Consider the following 22,600-nt stretch of genomic DNA (forward strand, 5'->3'; position numbering starts at 1 on the left):
CTTAGAAGTACTTGTGAAAATCTGCAAGAGGACTTGGTTTCCCGGAACGCTGTGAAAGTGAGACCTTGAAAACATTTTTCTGTGAAATGGACTTTGTTGTGTTCTTACAGCCTAATGGAGTCAAGGAAGCAGAACATGGTTCACCTGGTGTCGCAGTTATCAGTTGTTGTGTTTTCTGTGCTACCTTATGACCTGGTGGCTTAAAATACGTGTTATTGTATCTTTCAATTTTGTGAGTCAGGAATTCAGGATGAGGTTAGGTTGATGATTTTTTTTCCATGTGGAATTAGTAGGGGTTGGTTATTCGATGGTGTTCAGATGGGGGATGCACAGATTAGGAGGGTCTCAGATGGCTTCCCTCATGTCTAGCATCTTGAAAGGATGGGATCAATCAAAGTGCTTAGATATGCACTCCTTGGCGTGGAAATCTGAGTGGTCTATGCAGAAGCTACAAGACCTAATTTCTGTTATATTATTTTAGCTGGAGCAGCCACAAATCCACCGATTCATGGGAAGGAGACCTTGACTCCACCTCTTTTTATTTTATTTTTTCATTTGTGCAATATCATTATTCATAACAGCAGGATTCATCATGCCATATTTATACATGCACATAATTTGTTCAGTATCACTCCCCGGTGCCTTCCCTTTACAATTCCCCTTCTTGATAAGGATACCAAAGAATGTGATTCTTTACCTTTTAGAGAAACACACTCTGCATGTACATGTATGTGTGCATGTATGTGCATGTACCAAAAGGCAAAATAGCATTTCATTCTGATGTGTGTAAAATCTGTAGATTTCATGTAGTCCGTAGGGCCACCGAATAGATTCCATGCTTACTAAAACTCAATGTAGTAGACAACTATAAGTCAGATTTTTTTTTTCTTTCTCTCCATTACTTTCTCCTGACTGATTCCCCTGAGGCCTTTCCTGAGACTCTGTATGTCCTCAAATTAAAAAAAAAAAAAAACAAAAAAAAAAAAACAAACAAACATACATTGATCTTCATGTTTTAGTTGAAGATTTTTTAAATGATTTCCAATATATCTTCTCAGTCTTGGTAGGAGATTAATATTTTTATATATCTCTCATGGGACTTTTACACTCCAGAGGTAAATCTCACAAATGCTAATACAGTAAACAACTTCAAAATTATTGTAGCAGGGAGACAAGAATATGCACCAAAAGCAGCATGCACCAGGTGTAGAAGGAGCCTGCCTTTCTGTCTCTCCTTCTGCTGTGGATCTCCAAGCCTCATAGTTGTAAACATAGGCACCATCCCTGATCTACTTCTCAGATATCTGAACAAGCCACTCAGAGAGAGAGCCCGTTCTTTCCTGGTGGCCATAGTTAAGGTTGCATTGTTTAATCATTGGGCTGGTGTTTTACGTCAGTTTTGTTATTGAAGTGCCCTGTGCTGACTCAAGCTCTCCAGTGCAGAGGAGGATCAGAACAAAGAGAGACATTCGGGTAGATCAGGCTGCAAAGCATTCATCAGGAACTGCTTAGGTTGGCTTGTCCTGCCAAGCTTGAGCATTCTCTGTTGCTGCCTAACTAGATTCTTCCACGTTTTCACTTCTTTAAAGCCAGCCTTAGCACTTTCCTGACTCATCACAGAAAACTTCATAAAACAGTAATGGCTCACATTTATTATGCAATCACTGTGGGCTAAGCCCTGTGCTGTACTTTTGTTTCATTGATCCTTTCATCAGCCTTTGAGGCAGATCTTACTAATATCCCATTTTACAATTAAAGATATTGATTCACATAGAAGTTAGGTGGAAGAGTTGGATACAGATGCTGGCAGTCCTACTCCTAGGAGTAGGACTTTGTTTCTTTAGTATTGGTATTGAACCCAAGGGCACTTAAGCACTGAGTCATATCTCCAGTCCTTTTTATTTTTAATTTTTAGACAGGTCTCACTATGTTTGCTTAGAGCCTCACTAAGTTGCTGAGGCTAACTTTGAACTTGTGATCCTCCTGCTCAGCTTCCTAAGTTACCAGAATTATAGGCATGTGCTACCACACCTCGCTTGTACTGTTAATCAGAAAGTCAGGCTCACATAATGATAAACCCAAGCTTCCTACCTAGGAAGCCCGTGGTTCCCTCACCTTACCTGGTATATAAGAGTAGATAGATGGGCTTGCCCTACATACCCCTGGGGTATGTATGACCAGCAAACTATCAAGGAAAGAACCCATTAATCATTCTTGTAATGTGGCCATTTGTAATTCTATCAGTATAAGCCAGAAAGGAAATATAATCACAATCAATGTTTGAGAATATCTGAAGGTAAAGAAGTTGCCTTTGAAACAAAGGACACTTGTTATTTTAAAGGTTCTCTTTGGTGAAAAGAAATGATGTTGAACTTTGAGGATCAAGCCCTGACAAAGGTCTTCATTCTTCATTTTCTGGGTCTAAGCTAAAGACTAACTGTGAAAGGCTTACGAGAGCAAAAAACAGGAAGATTTGGAGTAGAATCTCAGCTGACAACCAACTCAATAACTATGCTGCCTGGTTAAGCAACTTGGCTTATTTGTGCCTCATCTTTTCTCAAGTAGAGGCTCAACATCATCCTCATAGATATCTGATGAAGAACCAAACTAAGAGAACCTTTCTTCAGCACACATGATCAGGACCCAGCCACATAATTTGTACGGTACAATTCACAAGTTAAATGCATCCCTTTAGTTAAAAGAACATGAAATATTTTAAGATAGCAATAGCAGAACATTACAGGAAAGCTTGGGGCCCTTCTGACCATGGGTCCTTTGTGACTACACAAGTCACATACCCATTATGGTAACCCTGAATACAGGAGTCATTAATTGAATATTTCTTCTGTCCTTGACATGTTCCCTCACCAGAAAAACCTATCCATTCCCAAAGTTCCAGGCCTTCAGAACCTTGCCTTTAGATGCCTGGAGCCTTACATCGGGCTCTTGGGTCACTCGTTCCCCGGCCTGTGGGTTACTTGCTAGGATCCCCTTACCTGAGTAGGAAACCAGAGGTGTCTAACCATATTCAAAGAGATGCTAATGGGTTCTGTGATATCTCAGCTAAGAGTTGGACAAGAATCACAGAATCAACACATTGAAAAATCACATCACTTTAGACATGCTTGAGGTCTACCCGCAACATGAACAATTATGTAATACTGACCGACTATTATTATATAAGGACATCTGTGCTTTATTTCTCAGCAAAAAGCTCCATGACATCATCAGATTTATACAGTTACAGGCATTGGTGGCTCACTCTCCCTGTCTCCACGTTAGTTCAGATCCTCCTCATTTGGAGCCTGAGTTGCAACGATTCATCGTAAGTCATTGACCAGTCTCCAGACCTACACCCTTCAAGACCTTTTTCCTCCCTGACTCCAAAGCCATCTTCCCATAACGCAGATCTGATCATGGTGTGCTCCTCTGGCAAAGCTTCCTGTGGGGGATACTTCTTGCCTTCCAGGGTGAAAGAAAACTCTTCAGTCTGGCCTAAAGCCACTCATAAGCCAGTCCCAGTTTGTGGTCCATCTCTTTAAACTCACTCTTTCCCTTTTGCACCTTCCTGTCTCCCTTTATTCCTCATCATTCCTAGTTCCGTGCAAACCCATATCTCAGCCTGTCTTATTGTTTTATGTTGTTGTTGTGGCTTAATGCTTCTCATTTTGACATGCTAGATGCCTTTGAACTAGATGTCTGTCCCTGCCATGAATGCTCGACCCCACCCCCCACCTTCACCCTCACATTAAGCTAATAAACACTGAGGCTTGATTCAAACTTAACTTCATAGGCACGTTTCCTCAGTCTTCCAACCCCTTCCTCCCCTTTTCTTTCTCCTTCAATACATGGGTTGCATGACTAAGATATTTTCTTCTTGACAACGTCCTTTGAGTTTTCAACCTTTACACACATAGGAGGAGGGGCATTGTGGCATACTGGAGTTCTCTGATGGGCTGAGAAGTCAATGTTGGTTTGCATGGGAAAAAACCAGGCAGTTCTGAGGCATCTAATTCATGAATGTGTGACTAAAGCCTAAAGGGTCAGTCATTGACATCTCTCTGCTCTGGTCTTGTGTATCGCAGATGCCTCTGGGAGGTTGGGCCAGTGCAAACACAAAGGAGGTAAGCAACTAAGGCAGCAGCCAAGAAAGGCCAGTGTCTCCCCAAAGCACACCCGAGGATAAAGCAAGGTGCCAGCCACTTGCCATACCTCAGGAACTCCTAGGCTTGTTGTTGGAGAATGTGGGCAATGGAACCACTCTGAATGTGAAAAGGAGTATTTTGCTTTACTTAGAAGCTCTGACATGTGATTGTCTCTCAAGGCTGAAAGAGCTCTCCAAGAAGTAGTTCAGTTGCTGGGCTTTAGCAACTTGGCAGGCTGTTCTAATGAATTCAACATTTTTAGATGCATATTTGAAAACAAAAATATTGTAAAATTCCTTAATAGAAAGCACTTGGTTTTTTTCAATTTCCAGTGTGCTACAATGAAAAAAAAAAAAAAAAAAGATGGCCATTGTGTGTGAAGAATTGAGTTCAGGTCTTCATGCAGTCACTACTGTGCGGAACTGAACGTGATTTTAGCCAAGCAGTTTAACCCTTCAATACCTAATCTTTCCTGTAAAAGGCAAACACAGATATTTATCTCTTAAAGTTGGTGAGAGAATCAGATGAAGAAAGTAAGCTATAGAAAATGTAAAGAATCACATAGATGCTCATGGTAATGAGTCTTAGACTAGATTTAAATCTACCAAGCAAAGGGGGAAAAAAAAAGCTTCCATTCCTTTGGGGCAGTGTACTTTAACTTCCGGAGCCTTCCTGGCTTTCTCTTCTGAAAAAAAAAAAAAATGGCAAGATCTGTACTAGCATCTGCTTCAGAGACTTGTACAAGATACTGCTTGCCAAGAGCTTTCCATACTATCTGATACATGATGTGTGATCAGTAAACATTAATCGCTCTTGCAAACAACAGCATTATGATTTCAAAGTTTCAGTTTATCTTTCTATAATTAATTTCATTCTTTTGAACACAAATTTTTATAGGACTTGCTATGTTTGGACCAGGTGCTCTGCTTTGTACAAGAGAGAGTACAAGGAAAGGGGAGACATTGCTGTTACCCTCCTGCACCTAAGAGGAGGGTAAGAGAAGGAATTTCTGATCATATAATTATACCAAACTATTATGGTTTAGACATGAGGGATCTCCCAAAAACTCATGTGTGAGACAATGCAAGAAAGCTTAGAGATGAAATGATCGGGTTACGAGAGTTTTAACCTAATGAGTGCATTAATCCTCTGATAGGGATTAACTTAGTAGTGACTGTAGGCAGTTAGGGTGTGTCTGGAGGAGGTGGATCATTGGGGGGTGTGCCTTTGGGGTATATATATATTATTCTTTTTGAGCAGAACTTTCTTTCTTTCTCTGGTGGCAGGATTCCCAACTGCTTTCCTCTACCACACCCTCTGCCTAACACTCGGGCTCAAAGCAGGGGAGTCAGACATCCAGGGACTGACTGAGACCTTTGAAACTATGAGCTCTCAAATAAAATTTTCCTCTGTAAATCATTCTCATTAGATCTTTTGGTCACAGCAGTGAAAAAGCTGACTAAAACAAGTAACTTGAAGGCAACATGCAGGGCTCTATGGGAGGTAATATCAAGGGCTTCTGATCAAGTATGGAATATAAAAAAGGCTTCATTATGGAAATAATATCGTAGTGGTATTTGGAAGAACAAATAGCAGACGACTACATGGAGGAGAGAATGAAAGCACTCTAGGCAAAGGAACCACATGTGCAAAGGTCCTGAGGTAAAAGTTCTCATCGGAGGAATGTAAAGAAGGCCAGGTTACACTGGAAGGCTGGCAGCCAGGGAGCTAGAGCAGGTGGAGTGAGGCTCTGTAGACCAGGCTCAGACAATCAAAAATTAATTAAAAGAGTCCATGTGTTTTAAGATGGGAGTTATATGATGAACATTTCATTTTACAAAAGATCATTTTGCAGCTACGTGAGACAGCTAATTTCACATAAGCAATAATGGTGACTCAGACAAGTGTTTTTGGGTATGACCCGAAGACCAGCAGTGACAGCATCATCTGGGACTTGTGAGGATTGCAATTTACCCAGACCTACCCAGACCTTCTGAATCAAATCTAGGTCGGGGGCCCAGCCACCTGTGCTTTCACAAGCCTCCAGGCAATGCTCATGAACCAGAAAGGGTGAGAGACCTGGGCTTAGTCTAGGACTCGGTCAAGGAAAACTCGAGAGTGGATTCAAAAGCAATTTTAGGGTGTTAGCCACTGGATTTGACAATATTCAATGATCTTCTTTGGTTTGGGGGAAAAGAAAGAAGTATCAGGAATGACTTTAAAATGTGCATCATCCACAGGAAACACCCTACCTAGCTTTTATACTTTCTTGGATGTGTAAGAATATACGTTTTGGGGGTTAGAGGGGGAGGAATGGCTTTAGCATGGCTTTCGATTTTAGTGTGTGTGTGTGTGTGTATTTTAGCATCCAAAGATCATTGCTGATAGGATCTGAGAAGCATATTTTTAAAAATTACTATGAGTGAATATATATATATATAATTGACTTGGGACATCTCTACGAATTGGTGATATAACCAAGTTATCACTAGAGAGCTGATTTCCTCTATGATAAGGAAAGCAATTTTTCTTGAAATCTTTACTTTCCCAGAATTCTTCACTTTAGAGTTCACTAAATTATCGTTTGAAACATCATGTTCCACTATTTAAAAAGAAAAAAGAAAAAGCGCTTTGTTTCAGAAATACACTAGAACTGGAACAGCAAAGAAATCTTGTTAACAATGCTACTAAGAAAAGATACTACTAAAAGGGAAAATGTTAAACTCAGGATGTATTTTGAGGTTAAAAAGAAAAACCCAGCTATCTAAGATTGTTTTGTTGTGCATAATATCTATAATGATTTAGAATGTATTCGTCCCTCTCCATGCTTTTTTAGTGATTGTCAGAGTGAAAGTTTCTCTGCATGGTACTCTAATGCTTTGGCCTGACTACTTAGACTCCTTGGCCACAGTCTTCCATTATACTCCTTTAGATGCCTGATTCATATGCCTTTGATTTTGTGATGCAGTTTACAAAGTTCTTACTTAATGCTTTAGTTCCCAAAGTAGCTTCTGTTCATGAATTTGGAAGTTAAAAACCTTGTCAGAGATTCTTCTAGATCACGTATGGCCATGCTTATTTTTCAGGTAAAGTAAAATTAAATATATTCTCATCAATCAGGAAAGGAAATAATTAGCCTTAGCCTTTATTTTGGAAGATAGGTTTGTCTGATTGGATAATCTCCTTTTACAAGGCACTGTTAATTCTGTTTAAAGAAATACTTCTGGTTCTTGCACTAACAAATAGTGCTTTGTAAGTACTTTGATAGTAGAAAGACTGGTCAAAAATTCCCAAGAGTTTAGAATGAACTCCTGGTATTCAGCAGTCTATAGGCTTCCTCTTGAAGAGTTGGCAAATCATGGCCTCTGTTTGGCAGGATGATTGTTTTTGTAAATGAAGATTTATTGCAAAACAGCCATGCTCATTAGTTTACATATCATCTATCACTATTTTAGCACTACATTGGCAGAGAGAAGTACTTGAGACAGAGACCACATGAACTACGCAGCCAGAAAGTGTGTACTACCTGGCCTTTTGTAGAATTAGTTTTCTGACCTCTGAAGATGAACACCCAGATCTGTTAGATTGAATATCCAAATGGATTCCTCAATTTAGAATTTTCACATCTTAATTATACATATAGGCTTATAATGTGATTTTTTTTCCTGGCCTATAATCAAATGGAAGCTAGTAAGAAAATGTTGTGTGCATAAATTTATTTTTCATGAAATGATGACTTTCTTGGGCTAGGTATCTGATTAGTAATGTAAAGATGAACTTGTCAGAGCTGATCCCTCACCTTGGTAACCTAAGCACCACCATGCTCCCACAGACACTGGGGTCGGTGAGGTGTCTTCTCTATTTTTGGAGAGAAGCAGTAAGTTGTGGAAGACGTCTAACTGTTTTCCTCACATGCCTGCCAAGTTGTGACTCAGGGCAATCTGGCGCAGCGTTTGCGAGTCTTCGTTGAGAGTTGAGTTTGCACAATGGAAGAAGTGTTCAGTATGTTTGTTGTCTGCATATTCTTAGAAAGTGCTAAATTGTCACCTAAAACTGTAATCACATATTTATACACTGAAGAATTGTCATGCTCTGCTTAACCATTTCTTTTCGATTCTTCTTTATTTTCAATTTTCATCTCAGCACTTCTGGTTTCTTTTCCATCTCATTTACTTTATTTTCCCAACTGCTTAGAGCACAGGTTCTAATTCTGAACCTAACTGCTTAAAAAAAAAGGACTTCATCAATGCTGGACTTGTTATGTCTTAGCTTCTTTTATCAATAATATATGCAAGTCAAAGTTTTCCCTTTTAGATGTCAAAACTAGATTTTATTCCTTTCATCATTATTCCTTTGGTTAGGTTATTTATTTTTAAGGTATGAAGAAATGCATTGTGTTTTAATAGAAAGCTCATGAAACTGAGAGTTATATGATTGAGACCTAGTTCCAGTTCTTTTCACAATTTAACATTTTGACCTTAGATAGTTTCATTAACCCCTCTGCAGGATTTTCATCTTTACTATAGAGAGTTCCATCTCATCATCTTTAAGATCTTTTCTAATTCCAGCAATCTGAGATGACTTTGTGTATTTCAACTTGATATTAGATTAGGTATTTGAAATAGAATTATCCATTTTTCGAAAGTATATGTGTGATATGTTTCCTTCACTTAAAAAAAATTAGTATGTGTCATAGATCCACAAAAGACAGAGACTATTACAACACTATCTACCACCACTGACTTCAGCAAATGCTAGCAAATACTAATACTGAGCCACAGTTGTGTTCCTCTGTGGCTAAAGAATTGGTGTTACATGCGCACTAGCCTTTTCTTCATGCAACTATTCAAAATGTACTCAATACTTCAAAGCTATTAACCCTAATCTTTTCAGAGCTCTTAACTAGGAGAAGTAGCTTTATATTCCGTATGCAGGTTTGGTGTGGACAGAAATCTCAGTAATCAAATGGAGATCCCAAAACTTGATGACATGCAATGTCATCTTAGCTTGGTTTTCTCCCAGTGTATCTCAACTCTCCTTTAAATACCCCACTTTTAATTAAAGTTCTTTGCAAGCAACATAAATTGATTCTGATTATCTTAAGCAAAAATGGTAATTTATTGAAAGCATTGATGTAACTTAAACAAACTGAAGAAAGGGGTGAAAAATCCAGGAAGTAGTAGTGTTCTGTGAGGCCTAGGCAGCAAGAATAACAAGGTTCCTCAGGCTTCATTGTTGAATGAACCTCATATCTTCTTCACTTTTGATCTTGAGAAGAGGAAACACTGGTTCAGCATGGATGATAGTCCACTCCTCAGGAAGGGCTAGCCAGAGCACCAGGTTGGATCATTCTACAAAGACTGCATGCTAAGAGGTATGCTTCCTAGTGGAATTTGGTGGTGCAGTACAGGAGGAAGGAAGCACGGATGCTATTCTGACAAAGGTAGGAAGGAAGCATGGATGCTATTCTGACAAAGGTAGGAAGGAAGCACGGATGCTATTCTGACAAAGGTATGAAATGTTGACTCTACTAACTGTGACAATCATGAGAATGTGCTCTCATGGCTCAGATTACAGGAGAGTAACTGATTGACAGCCCCAACTGCTATGCTCTGAAACATCACTGTGTTGACACAGAAGTCAAATATTCCATGGGCATCTCCCAGGAAAGAAAATAACTAAGCAAGGATGCTAAGACAGGCCTGTTTCTCATTCAGATGACCCCCACCACTTCATGGCCTTGCTGAACTTCTTAGAACTACACTGCAGTCTAAGACACCTTCATCCAGTTTTTCTTCCTTCCTGTTGTCCTTCACTTGACTTCAAACCTACATCAGTCTTCTCATGGTATGCTTCTAAGAGGACCTCAGATGATACACTAATAGGTCACTAATATTCAAAAACAATGTGAAGAAGCACTTTGTGGTTTATTCCTTAAGAATTATTACACAGTCCTATTCCCTCTTGCACAATCTCCCATACCTCTCCCTTCACCCCTTTCTTTTTCTTTTTGCTATAGCATTTAAGACCTTCTAATGAGCTATATAATTTACCTACATATCATAGCTACAATTTATTGTTTTTCTCTCCAAGTTAGAATAAATGTACTCTCAGGGCATATGACAGATCTATTCTGTTTTTTTCTTTGCTGGTGCAGCCAAACACCTAGAACTGTGCCAGCTACAGGAGGCAATCAATAAATGTCTATTGAATGAATGAATAACTTTATGTCCAATTGCTTGCAATATGCAATCTCTAAATATTCTCTTGAGGGTCCTATAGATAATCTGAGAATCATAGTCTGTCTCTACCATGCTGCATCCATGTAGGCATTATGTTTATGTATTGGTACCAACAGTTATTTCCATTGCCCCGAAAAGACCATAGATTCCTCCAACTAAAGCCTTGTGCAATTAAAGAAGGTTAACTTAATCCTCAGACTCTCATTTAAATCAAGTTCTTTCTCGCTGAACAACTGCTAGTTTGATGAAATCTTAAATTGTTTTCTTAAAGTCAAGTATCAAGGGAATGAGTTTACTTCAGTGTTTTGTTCTCAGAATAGCAGCTCACAAGTAGCAATCATGAAAACAAACCTGTCAGATTAGAAATTTTTCTAGGGGCTGGGGATGTGGCTCAAGAGGTAGCGCGCTCGCCTGGCATGTGTGTGGCCCGGGTTCGATCCTCAGCACCACATACCAACAAAGATGTTGTGTCCGCCGAGAACTAAAAAAAAATAAATAAATATTAAAAAATTCTCTCTCTCTCTCTCTCTCTCTCTCTCTCTCTCTCTCTCCTCTCTCACTCTCTCTTAAAAAAAAAAAAGAAATTTTTCTAATCCCTAATAATTATCAATCTCATCTGAGCACCTTTTGTCCAAGGACTCATTAAGAAGAAAGAGCCAGGGGATGTCCCAAATGCTGACTGACTGGAGCTCACTTCCCTTAGTGCTTTCTGGTCTTAGAAGAGATGAGTTTGAGGGACATTGCTGTATATCCTACAGGGAGCTGCCATGGCATACAAACCACCATCTTGGAAGCTTTCTAGGACAGCCAGAAGGTGTCCCAGGACACCAGGGGTTGGGATCAGACCAAGGCTTCGTGAATGAGACCAGAATACAGTTCTGAATATGTGAACAACCTAGGTAATGGCATAGAGAAATCGTAATTGCAAAGCTCGTGTGAGTACATCTCTTCTATCTCTACCTGGGGACTAAAAGAAGTTCCAGTGGTAGGTTTCTGATCCCACTGTCTCGTCAGATACTCAGGAAAATTCAAGGATTAAAACCATGTGTACCTCAGTGAAGGATGGAGTCTAATTCTAAACCAAAATAGCCCTGAATCTTATTTCAAAAAGGGGTTCTACTCTTATTGTGGGGTTAAGAGTGGGGTTTTATTTATTATCCAAAGGTCTTATTTCACTTTTTCCCCCTTATAATAGGACATATTAAAAACATATGTTTCATCCTGCCCTGTAGCATGTGTAGAAAGGAGCATTCAATGAAAATGAAATTCATAGACTAAAATGTTGTTCATAGAATAGGATCGCTTCCAGAATATTATTGTAAAGCAAAATTAGAAAATCAGACTTGTGTGTAAATTCTGGCCTTTGACACTTATTAGCTTGTGACCCAGAAGAAAATACTACACATCTCAACTTCCACAACTGTGAAATACAGTTCAATGTGGCAAAACAATGGCTACAGATGATCAGTGAGAAGTTAATGCATGCAAGGCACATGATAGATGGTCAATAAATGACAGCTATCACTAGGTCCTTGCCATGTGCATTATATTCTCGGGACCTTTTTATATGTATTGATTATTGATGTCAACTCAGTTGTCCTAATTCCTCCTCTAAAACTATCCCAACTGAATTTGTGTTTAACTGTACTTGGGAAATCCTTTTAAGTGTAGGCAAGAATTATCTGTTTATCATGTGAACCAATTTGCTTTTTTTTTCCCCCAAAGCAAGTAATAGCTTCACAGATCAATAATACAGTAAATAACTTGTTGAGCAAGGATGTTTAAACTATTGACTAAAGCATGTTGTGTGGGTATTTTTTTTTTTTTTGGATCTCAAGTTCCCAAGGTCCTTTGTTCCTAATTAATTGAGAAATCTAAGGGGTGGAATATAAAACTCCTGGGGAGAAAAAAGGGTATGTTTTATTTAAAGAAAGAGGAAACTTGAGGCAAAATGAAAAAGAGAAAAAGAAAAAAAAAACTTGGCATATTCAATTCAGTTGAGCATCATTGGATCCTTCCTTCCTTCCTTCCTTCCTTCCTTCCTTCCTTCCTTCCTTCCTTCCTCCTTTCCTTTCAATATCTGTTTCAACTTGTCCTTCAAATCATGGAGAATATGTTTTAAAAGGGATATCCCCAGAAACAACACCTTGTCTCTCTTGTTGCTACTCTAATTTTTAATTTTAATTTTATGTCTTTACCCCAATCTCTAGAGACACCATAATTCGGTTCTGGTACCATTCTAGAAAATCTGAAAATAAAGATTCTGAGAAGAAAACCACAATCTCACAATCCACCACTATCAATAGGGCCTCATGCCAAGCAAATGCTCTACCACTTAGCTACACCGCAGCCCCATTTTTTAAAATACAAAAATAAATGTAACACGTTTCTTTATGAACCCCTCATTTTTCATTAAACACTGACTGCCAAGTTCAAGGAGGTCTCCAGTGGGTTCAATTCATTTCTTGTATATGGGGGTGGTGGTGGTGGGGAGACTTTACCTGGTATTGCACTGGAGAACCATTACTTCCATTCCCACTTTTGGGGAGACAAAACTCTTTCCCATCATGACAGCACTGTCATTAAAGAGAGTAGGATCCCTCTTGATTCAACTTCCTATACCTTTTTCTGTATCTTCAACTTTCAATATATGTAACTCCTTGTATTGAGTTATTAAACCATGGACTTATACTGGAAATCTTACCATTCATTTCCATTTTCTTCCAAATATAATCTTATGGGGGGTGTATACAGAAAGCAAGTGAGTTGAGTCCTCTTGTAATTGTAGGTATTAGCAAATAAAATTCTCTTGTATCCTTGTTTCCCAATCAGCAAAAACAAAAAGTACCAAAATGGAGCTGTAGGATATTCCACTAGATTTAAGCTCTTGTGTAACTATTTATTCAATTCCCAAAGTACACTCTACCATATAAGGTATGAACCCTGTTTTATTCTACATCAATTGTATTTATTCATGGAAATTAGAGGTGTTATTAACTTAAATCCTGGCAGATCCTCGTTTGTTTTAGCACTGGGGGGGGGCATGTGGTAATTACTGCTGCTATATACAGAAGGAGTTAAAATTGACACAAGATTTATGCCCTCTAACCCTGCCCTTAAGAATCATTCACATCTCTGAATTCAAGGCTGAGGGACTTTCCAACTGCAGCCATAACCCTGTGAGAGGTTTATTACACTGGGACTGAATTGCTCTTGACCGAAAGAAGTTGGTCATCATTGTGCTCATGGGTAGGGCAGGGAAAAGCCAACCCTGGGGAATAGCCTTGAATTATTATAGTCACACAAGGTTGAAGAACGGCAGCGAGCCAGGGAGGAAGGCTTGGCAGAGAGATTGAGGAAAGCAGAGAAGGAAAGGACAAGTGAGAAAGCTAAGTGTGAAGGGTCTTGCTTTAAACCTGATTGGTAGCTTTGGGCATCTATCCTGTCTTTCTGGGAAAAGAAGCAACTGGCATATGCTTTGCTTTCTATCTTTAGAGGTACCACAAGCCAAAATTTTAAAGCAGTTTGTGTGGATAAATCTGGAGCAGCTGATCAGGAGGGGGAAAGCAAGGGAAGGAAATAGTTCTATATGTCCCTTATATTGTTTTCCTAATAAACTTTTTTGGTCATATAGGCACAGGAAATGCTGACATCATCCTAGTTCATGCCAAATCATTATAAAATTTAAATTCAAAGAGATTCAGATCAACACACTCATTGAATTCATCAAATGTCAAGGATCACATCTAGTAATTTAAAAGACAAATTTCAAAGTAAACTTTCTGCTCTCCCAGCACATGACAGGAAGTGATCTGTGTGCAGAGAGATGATTAGAAAATATTGCTGCGTTGGCAGCTATTTCTTCAGCTTTTCACCTCATTTTTGGGCTTTAGCTTCTTTCCAAAGTACATTGGTGCATCCGGGCAAAGGCTCTGCGGAGACAATAGTGAAGCTTGACTAAGTGCACCCATAAAAGAGACTTTCAGGAAAATTAATAGCTTCTGTTATGAGTTGGTCATATTCTTGCAAAGGTAATTGACAGAGAGATGCCTTAAAATGGGAACCAAATATCAGATTCAGACCACTTTCTGCATCCCACTATTATTTTCTCTAGGATCTGCTTGTTAGTTTGACCTGATGGCTCTTTTTATTTTTTATTTTATTTTTTCTTACTATAGCTATAGCATTAGCAAAAAAGGCTCCCAGCTTGAAATGGTAGCTACAGATAGAATTTTAAATAAGTGCTATTCTGGAATGATGGAGAGAACAGCATTTGCTCAGGGATGTGGCTCATTTATGAGGTTTCTCCATTAGTCACAGACAGTAGAATTGATTTATCATCTCCACATTTTTAGGGTTACTTTATCCACAATAGATGTGGATGTGGGAATGTTACAATGGAGGGAACCAACTTCCAGAAAGATTAATTGACTTCCTCACAGTCACATGGCTTGTTAGTGTTGGAGCCACGCTTAGATCCAAGGTTTCGTGGAGCCTGGTGATGAAATGTTGAAATGAGATCACCCAGGCATAGATATGGGGACAGATGAATAAAAGGGAAACCATAGGTTTGAGTCAAAAGAGTAAGGAAGAAATAATGACTCTGAAACTATAAGGAAGGTGTGGGGAGGCAGGCATACCTTATTACATTCCATGCACACCTCATGATATTTGGTATATTCCATGCATACTTAATGATAGCAGCATATCCTATACACATTTATTGCGTATGAAGTCATCCATGCTTTTAAAGAAATACAATGGCGGCTGCAATAAAAATATGATTTTTATATCAAATGACCTCTAAATATGTCAATGAATTCATATAGTGCTCAACTAAAGAAAAAAAAAAGACCCCATGGCTAGATGGGTACATTGGCTATGGTGAAAGTCATGAAATCTAATACACTATATACAAAATAAGTCAAAAATATCAAAACTATTTCTGACTCTTATTTCTTAACTTCTGCCTTGACTTTGAAGTCAACTCCCAAATAAGTGGAAATTCACTATATTGAAGTATTTATTTTTCCATCATAGAAATGAAGGAAAATTATCTGTGAATAGATGAATAGAGATCCACAGTTTAAAATTTGGGGAGAAAGGGAATTTCATGGATGGTGGAAGGAGACCCTCATTGTTATACAAAATACATGTATGAAGATGTGAGAAAAAAAAAAAAGAATAGCGCTACCTTAGATTAGGTAGAGAGAAGTGATGGGAGGGGAGGGGAGGGGTTGGAGAGATAGTAAGGATAGTAGAATGAAACAGACATTATTATTACTGTGTGTATATATGTGAATGCATGACCAATGTGATTCTGCAACCTATATACTCAGAAAAATGAGATATTGTATCCCATGTGATTCAAATGTATGATATGTCAAGATCATTGTACTGTCATATGTAACTAATTTAAACAAATTAAAAAAAAAATAAAATAAAAATTTATTTATTTACTTTTTATACTTAGGATTGACCTCAGGGGCACTTAACCACTGAGCCATCTCCCCAACCCCTTTTGATTTTTTATTTTGAGACAAGGTCTCACTAAATTTTTTAGAGCCTTGTTAAGTTACTGAGACTGGTCTTGAACTTGCGATCCTCCTGTCTCAGCCTCCTGAGCCACTGGGATTACAGGTGTATGCCACCATGCCCAGCATACAGTTTAATTTTTAATTAAGCAACAAATATTCCATCATTTTCAGATATTTCTGTGCAGAAAGCCTTTTCAGTAGGACTTAAAGTTCAAGAAATTTTACATAGTTTTAAAATACATATTTTAAAATAGATAAAATATTTAAAAATATAAGCCTTAGGCAAGACTGTTTGGCTGTCATATATTGAACTTGAGTCTTAATGATATTCCTCATGTTTTTTTTTTTTTCCAAATGTGAAATTGATCTGAAATTGACCTTTCCTCAGAGATAACCACTAATCTTGACTTTCAACACCATTGGTTAGTTTTGTCTGTTTTTGTGCTTAATGTAAATGAATTCATATTTCATTCTACTCATTTGAGTTTGGTTACTTTTGCACATTATGCTAGTGATATTCATCCACTGAGTTGTGGATAATTATAAATCATCCATCCACATTGACATATAATGTTATATTATGATAATAAATCTTTGCACTGCAAAACGGTGTTTAAAACAGATGTTCATATGAAGCCAGCCAGCAATGTATGAAAGTTCTAGTGGCTCTGCATCCTCCCAAAGTTGGTATTTTTCATCTTTTTTTATTTAGTCATTCTAGTGGGTGATCATTGATTTTTAAATTGACCAAAGAAACCTCTAGCAAACTCACACCAAACAAAGGTCTTCATTTAAGAACCGCTGTGTGCAAGTGGGGTTGGAGGGGGCAGCCTCTCCTACAGGGGAATGCTTCAATATCATCGAGCTCCAAGAAGAAGTACAATTTGAATGCTGTAAGCAGAAATGTCTCTGCTCAAACGAATCTTCTTGTTCAGAATACAGGAAAGCATTTCATTTGGGAATGAAGAGATATGCATTAGGCTAAATAGTTACAGAATCTGAAAACTGACACTTTAAGTTGGGAGAGAGTTATGGGATAAAAAAAAAACCATAAGGGCTTTATTTTTATTAACTTTTTTAATAGGAAAAACAGGAGGCAATGGCTGATTGATATTCTTATTATCATTACAGGGTCTCCGTTTTGGTGCCTACTGGATATCGTTCCTATAAAGAATGAGAAAGGAGATGTGGTACTTTTTCTAGCCTCATTCAAAGATATAACAGATACAAAAGTGAAGATTACTCCAGAAGATAAAAAAGAAGGTTTGTTCTGTTTTCAGAAAACATTGACAGATGGAGTAACATTTTGAAATTGTTTACTCAAAAACTTGAGAAAGGAAAAAAATTGCCTTTTTAATAACACCAACTGATAAATATTCATAACTGTTAGCAGTCAGTATTTGGTGCATATTCCAAAATCACAGAGAGTCCCATGCATTTACATCTTTGTAAATACAAGTTGATATTCCTCTGTAACTAGGATAAGGATGAGAACAGAATTTATCTCTACATATTCACACCACTTCATTGTATTATGCAAAAAGAAAAGAAAAGAAAAAGAAAAAGAAATTGATAGGATAAGTGAAGTTAAAATGATGTGATTAAAAATATATCTCATTTCATTTAAAGTGCCACGGCTCAAATTGTAGAAGTGCAAAAAATTTTATTTTATGTATGACATTAAGAACTCCAGTTTAGTGGCTGTTAGCATAGAATGTTACCAACAAATGTCTATCCTGTGCCTTCTAATACATAACAGTGTAATAGTTGTGTTTGAGAAACAAGCTTTGCAAATATCTTTAAACTCATGAACTATTTATCCTGAGTTCATGTTGCTCACCTTTATATTCTGTTTATAGCTTATGAAGAAATTGCCTGCATTTAATATAAGCCAGCAAAAATAACAATAAAAATGCTGATACTGTTTGTTTTAAAAAGCAGTAGAGTAGGTGTTCTAGTAACTAGAAAAAAAGCTGTTTATCTTGTATTGATTTCCTATGTAGTGAGTTCTTTATTAGAACCAGCTACTTGACATTGCAACATCTGTGTTTTTTTTAGGAGTGGATTCTTTACCTCTTTTTAAAAATGTGTGAGAGTGTTCAAAAAATATTATATCTCTTTAAATGACAACCCAAATGAAGAACTGTCACAGTTTGGTGCCCCTACTTCTGTCATTTGAAAATTTTGCAAATATATGACTTTTTCTGCATATTTGCATGAAACTGTGGCATATTTTAAATATATAAGAGAAGAACAGTCTCATATGTAAATAATTTGGGTATTAGAACAAGTGTTAATACTGTCCAATGTCAGTTCCACAAAGATAATGGGAAATCAGTGCATGCAGTTTTGGTTTTTCTATTTTCTTTTGAATAGAAGAATACAAAAAGCAAGGATTCTTTGAATAAAATTATATATATATATATATATATATATATATATATATACACACACACACACACACACACACTACACATATGTATATATGTTTTGTATATTTACATAGATGTGTGGACAAGTAGAAATATAAAACTCTCCTCTGCAGGAAATATATGGCTTGTTCCCCCCTCCCAGCTTTGAAGGGGACAGTTTAATCCAACTTTAATTGACTTGCTTTGAACATGAAAGACATGCTTAATTACACAAATTATTTAATCACCTTTGTCTTATTTCCCTCACATGTATTGATAGGGGAGAAATCGCCGTTTTGGCAGACTGCAATGGATAACAGGAGTAAAGTGTGCCTTTTCACTAAGGTTTGAAAGAGCTTGGTTAAAAGTACCCTTTTCACTACCCAAGTTCTGAATCAGTTGAGAACGGAAAAAGAGTAAGGCAGATTAGAGTGCCAAATATCACCCTTATTTCTTTTTTTTTTTTTTTAATTTTATTTTTATTTTTTATTTTTTTATTGGTTGTTCAAAACATTACAAAGCTCATGACATATCATCTTTCATACATTTGACTCAAGTGGGTTATGAATTCCCATTTTTACCCCAAATACAAATTGCAGAATCACATCGGTTTAAACTAATAAAACAGGAAGGGGCATATCTCTAACTGCAAGTGAGTTTCCTCCTCCGGATAAAGCAGAGGTGCCCCTCAGTCAAAAGCTGAAAAGGGACGGGGAACAGCTCCCCAAGGGGTAAGGAGCCTGGAGGGCCAAGGCAATTGCTCCCTAAAAAGGAGAAAGAAGGCACCACATTATTCCTGCCCCTCTCCTCTTTCAAATGCAGAGGATTAAATTCTCCCTCTTCCCTTGAAATGAACTGAGGGAAGGAGCAGAGAGGGCAGCATATTATACTAGGAGAGCTGCCTGAATGTGAAAGATTGCACCTGCCATTTGGGAGCAAAGGGTATGCATTAGAACACTGCTCAACTAATGACAATCGCTAACGATTCCTAATTTCATCTTAAAAATGAGTTCTACATTTATATTAAAATATATTAAAATGTGCTTAATAATAAATAGTACCATTTTCCAGAAGAAACATGTACACTATAAAACAATTTCCTGCAAGATTTAAAGAAAAAATGGCAAACTTTAAAAATTATATTATGCAAAATGCAACTTAATAATTTAAAAAATCTGCTAGTAGACTTCTAAATATTTTTTTTAGTTTATAACTTCGTTCCTCAAATGACTATTATCTTATGTGAGAGTAAGCATTATTTCTAATATATTCTGAATGTTCAAAAACATCTTTTGTCTAATGTGGCCTATGTATGTCCCAGAAAAGTATATAGTATTTTTAGAAAGGCTAAGTAACTATGGTAAGTTATCACTTTTGAAAATTATTATTAAAAAAAAGATTTTTTTCTCTTTTGTTTTAAACTTTATTTAATGGAGGAAAACATCATTTGATGGCATATCTTGCAGGAAAAACACACCTTAATATGTGGTATTTTTAGAACTAAATAAACATTTAAAAATCATTAAGAGTTCTTGTGTAAATGGAGCAGTATTGTACCAGAAAACTCTAAATGAGCATGTGGCCTGATTTGACCCTGTACTGCACCATTGAAGTTCATCTAAGTAATATAAATAAGGTTTGTGTTAATTAAATTAATTCCCTACAGAAGCTTCTATGATGGACTTTGCTTGATAGATACAAATGGTGTGAACTTCTATTTCTATTTTGGCCAAGCATGGTGGTACACACCCTGTAATCCCAGCTACTCTGGAGGATGGGGCAGGAGAATCGCGAGTCCGTGGTCAGCCTCAACAATTTAGCAAGACCCTGACTCAGAATAAAATTTAAAGGATTGAGGATGTAACTTAGTGGTAGAATACTTTAGTCATTAATCTCCATGTAGTTAGGGGTTGTATTTGAAATGAAGAAAAACATTTTATAGGTAGGGCTAATAACGTATGCAATACGGTGAAGACTTTCCATTAATAAACAACTGATGAAAGATTAGCACATCATGTCAAATACTCTTTGTACCTGCAGTAGCTTTCAAGTGGGCATCTGATGTGTGTTCTTACATTCATATGTGTGAGAGAAATCAGATGGGTTTTACCATCTTTTAAAATACTCTGCTTTTTGCCAGGTGTGGTTGCAGATGCCCGTAATCCCGGCAGTGTGGGAGGCTGAGGAAGGAAAATCCCAAGTTTTAAGCTAGCCTCAGCACCTTAGGGAGGCCTTAAGCAACTTAGTAAAACCCTGTCTCAAAATAAAAAATAAAAAAGGGGCTGGGAATTGCTCAGGGGTTAAGAGTAGTCCCTGGGTTCAATCCCAGATACTAATAATTAAGTAAATAAATAAATAAAAATACTCTCCCTTTTTTGACACATATATGCTTCCATTCAAAAAAAAAAATGAAGAAAAATGTGTACACTGGTAACCACTGACTTCTGTGTCCACATCTGGCATTACTTGCTGAATGAATTTAATATAAGACTGTAAGTGTTTTTCCCTATTCATATATCCATAAGATATATTTTGACATAAATTTTGAGTCAGTGTATCAATCAGCTTGGCAACTGAGATTCTTTTCTCACTCATCTGAAATCTTTGTCTGCCAGTTAAATGTCTTTAAAAAAAAAAAGAAAGGAAGAAAGAAAAACCTAATAGCTTTTTAATATACATAGCTGAAACAGGCACAATCTGTGTGATCACAGGTCCTCAAAAGTGGGGGGAAAATTAGCAAAAAATTCCTTGGGCCTGAAAAGAAAACAATTCTAAATTAAGCAACTTGATTGATTAGAATGTCATTAAATAAAATTAAATAGATAAAATTTTAGAAATTATTTTTAAAATTTAATATAATTATAATGACTAAATAATCCAACCAATATTAATTGAGCACCCTACCCTGCCTTCAGTATTGGCATTTGGAGATGTCAAAACAGAAGCAGTCTGTTTTGGATCTAAATCTCTGTTCAAATCCTGGTTCTACTACATGTTGGCTGTTTTGCTTTGACCTTTCATCTTCCACAACTGTGAGAAAATAAATTCCTATTGTTTAGATTATCCAGTCTATGCTGTTCTGTTATAGCAACCTTAGTAAACTTGTGATTAATAAAACAAGCATCCAAGAGGTACTTGCCTTCTTGGAAACCAAGCTTCCTCATCAGTAAAATAAGTTGTAGATTTATAAGAAATAATGCATGCAAATCTTGAGAACGGGGCCCATAGAATAGGCTTAATCAATCTTTGTTGCTATATTCTATATGTTTTATAAAACTAGCTAGCTTTTATTGAGACTGTGCTTCATGCTAAGTGTCTCACTTGGGTTCGTTTACTGCTTCATTTACTGCTCATTTCATTATAATCTTTTTTTTAATATTTATTTTTTAGTTGTAGTTGAACACAATGCCTTTATTTTATTTGTTTATTTTTATGGGGTGCTGAGGATCAAACCCAGGCCCTCGCACTTGCCAGGCAAGCACTCTACCACTAAGCCACAACCCCAGCCCCTCATTATAATCTTATGAAATATTTTTCCTAGTCCCATCAATTTCAGTACTTGACAAAGTTGATATAGTAAAAAATGCTAACACTTGGATTTTATACTCATATGATCAAGCTGTGGAACCTGCATTCTTTTCCCCTGGCCTCAAAATGTTTATAATGGTATGAGGACATAGATCCAGCAATTGCAAAATAGTATATTCAGTAAATGACACTATAGAATGGCAAAAATGATAAACTCTTCCTGGGCAAGGGAACAGGATTGGTTGGGGGCAGTATGAAGTGGAGCAGAGTCAAGGAGAACTTCACAGGGAGAATAATACTGAAGCAAATCTTGAAAGATAAGTGGAGTATGATTGCAGGGAAGGGAATGTTAATTTCATGTGACAGAATAGCAAGTAGTGGACTTTTGTTCAGAAGAAGAATAGGAAAGGGAATTGAAGTTCAACCTTAAGATAGACAGGCTGGGCATCTATCTTCAAGATCTTTTATGCCATTCTGAGGAGTCTGGGTGATGTGGAAGTAAGTGTTCTTCACAGTTGTAACAGCCTGCCTTGACTGTGGGAAATGAAGGGAGGGGAGGACTTGGTGAATTCCAGGTTTATGATGTCAGGGCTCTTATTAGCTGAATTGTGTCCCTCCAGCCCAAATGCTTTCATTGAAGCTCCAGCCTACAGCAATTTAGTTTATAACTAGAGGTTTGGAGTTAGGGCTTTAAAAGAATTAATTAAGTTAAAAGGAAATCATTCAGGTGGGTCCTC

The 22,600-nt window shown here is 37.3% G+C and overlaps 1 protein-coding gene across 1 annotated transcript in view; it reads left to right on the forward strand.

Moving 5' to 3' along the window:
* The window catches only part of Kcnh8 (potassium voltage-gated channel subfamily H member 8), a 334,315-nt gene that overhangs the window by 120,688 nt on the left and 191,027 nt on the right, over positions 1-22,600 (forward strand). The window contains exon 3 of the mRNA XM_026395926.2: positions 17,056-17,187. Within this exon, the coding sequence (XP_026251711.1) occupies positions 17,056-17,187 (132 nt within the window). The remainder of the gene's footprint in view (positions 1-17,055; positions 17,188-22,600) is intronic.

Source organism: Urocitellus parryii, chromosome 3, assembly GCF_045843805.1.
Source record: "Urocitellus parryii isolate mUroPar1 chromosome 3, mUroPar1.hap1, whole genome shotgun sequence".
Lineage (NCBI taxonomy): Eukaryota > Metazoa > Chordata > Mammalia > Rodentia > Sciuridae > Urocitellus > Urocitellus parryii.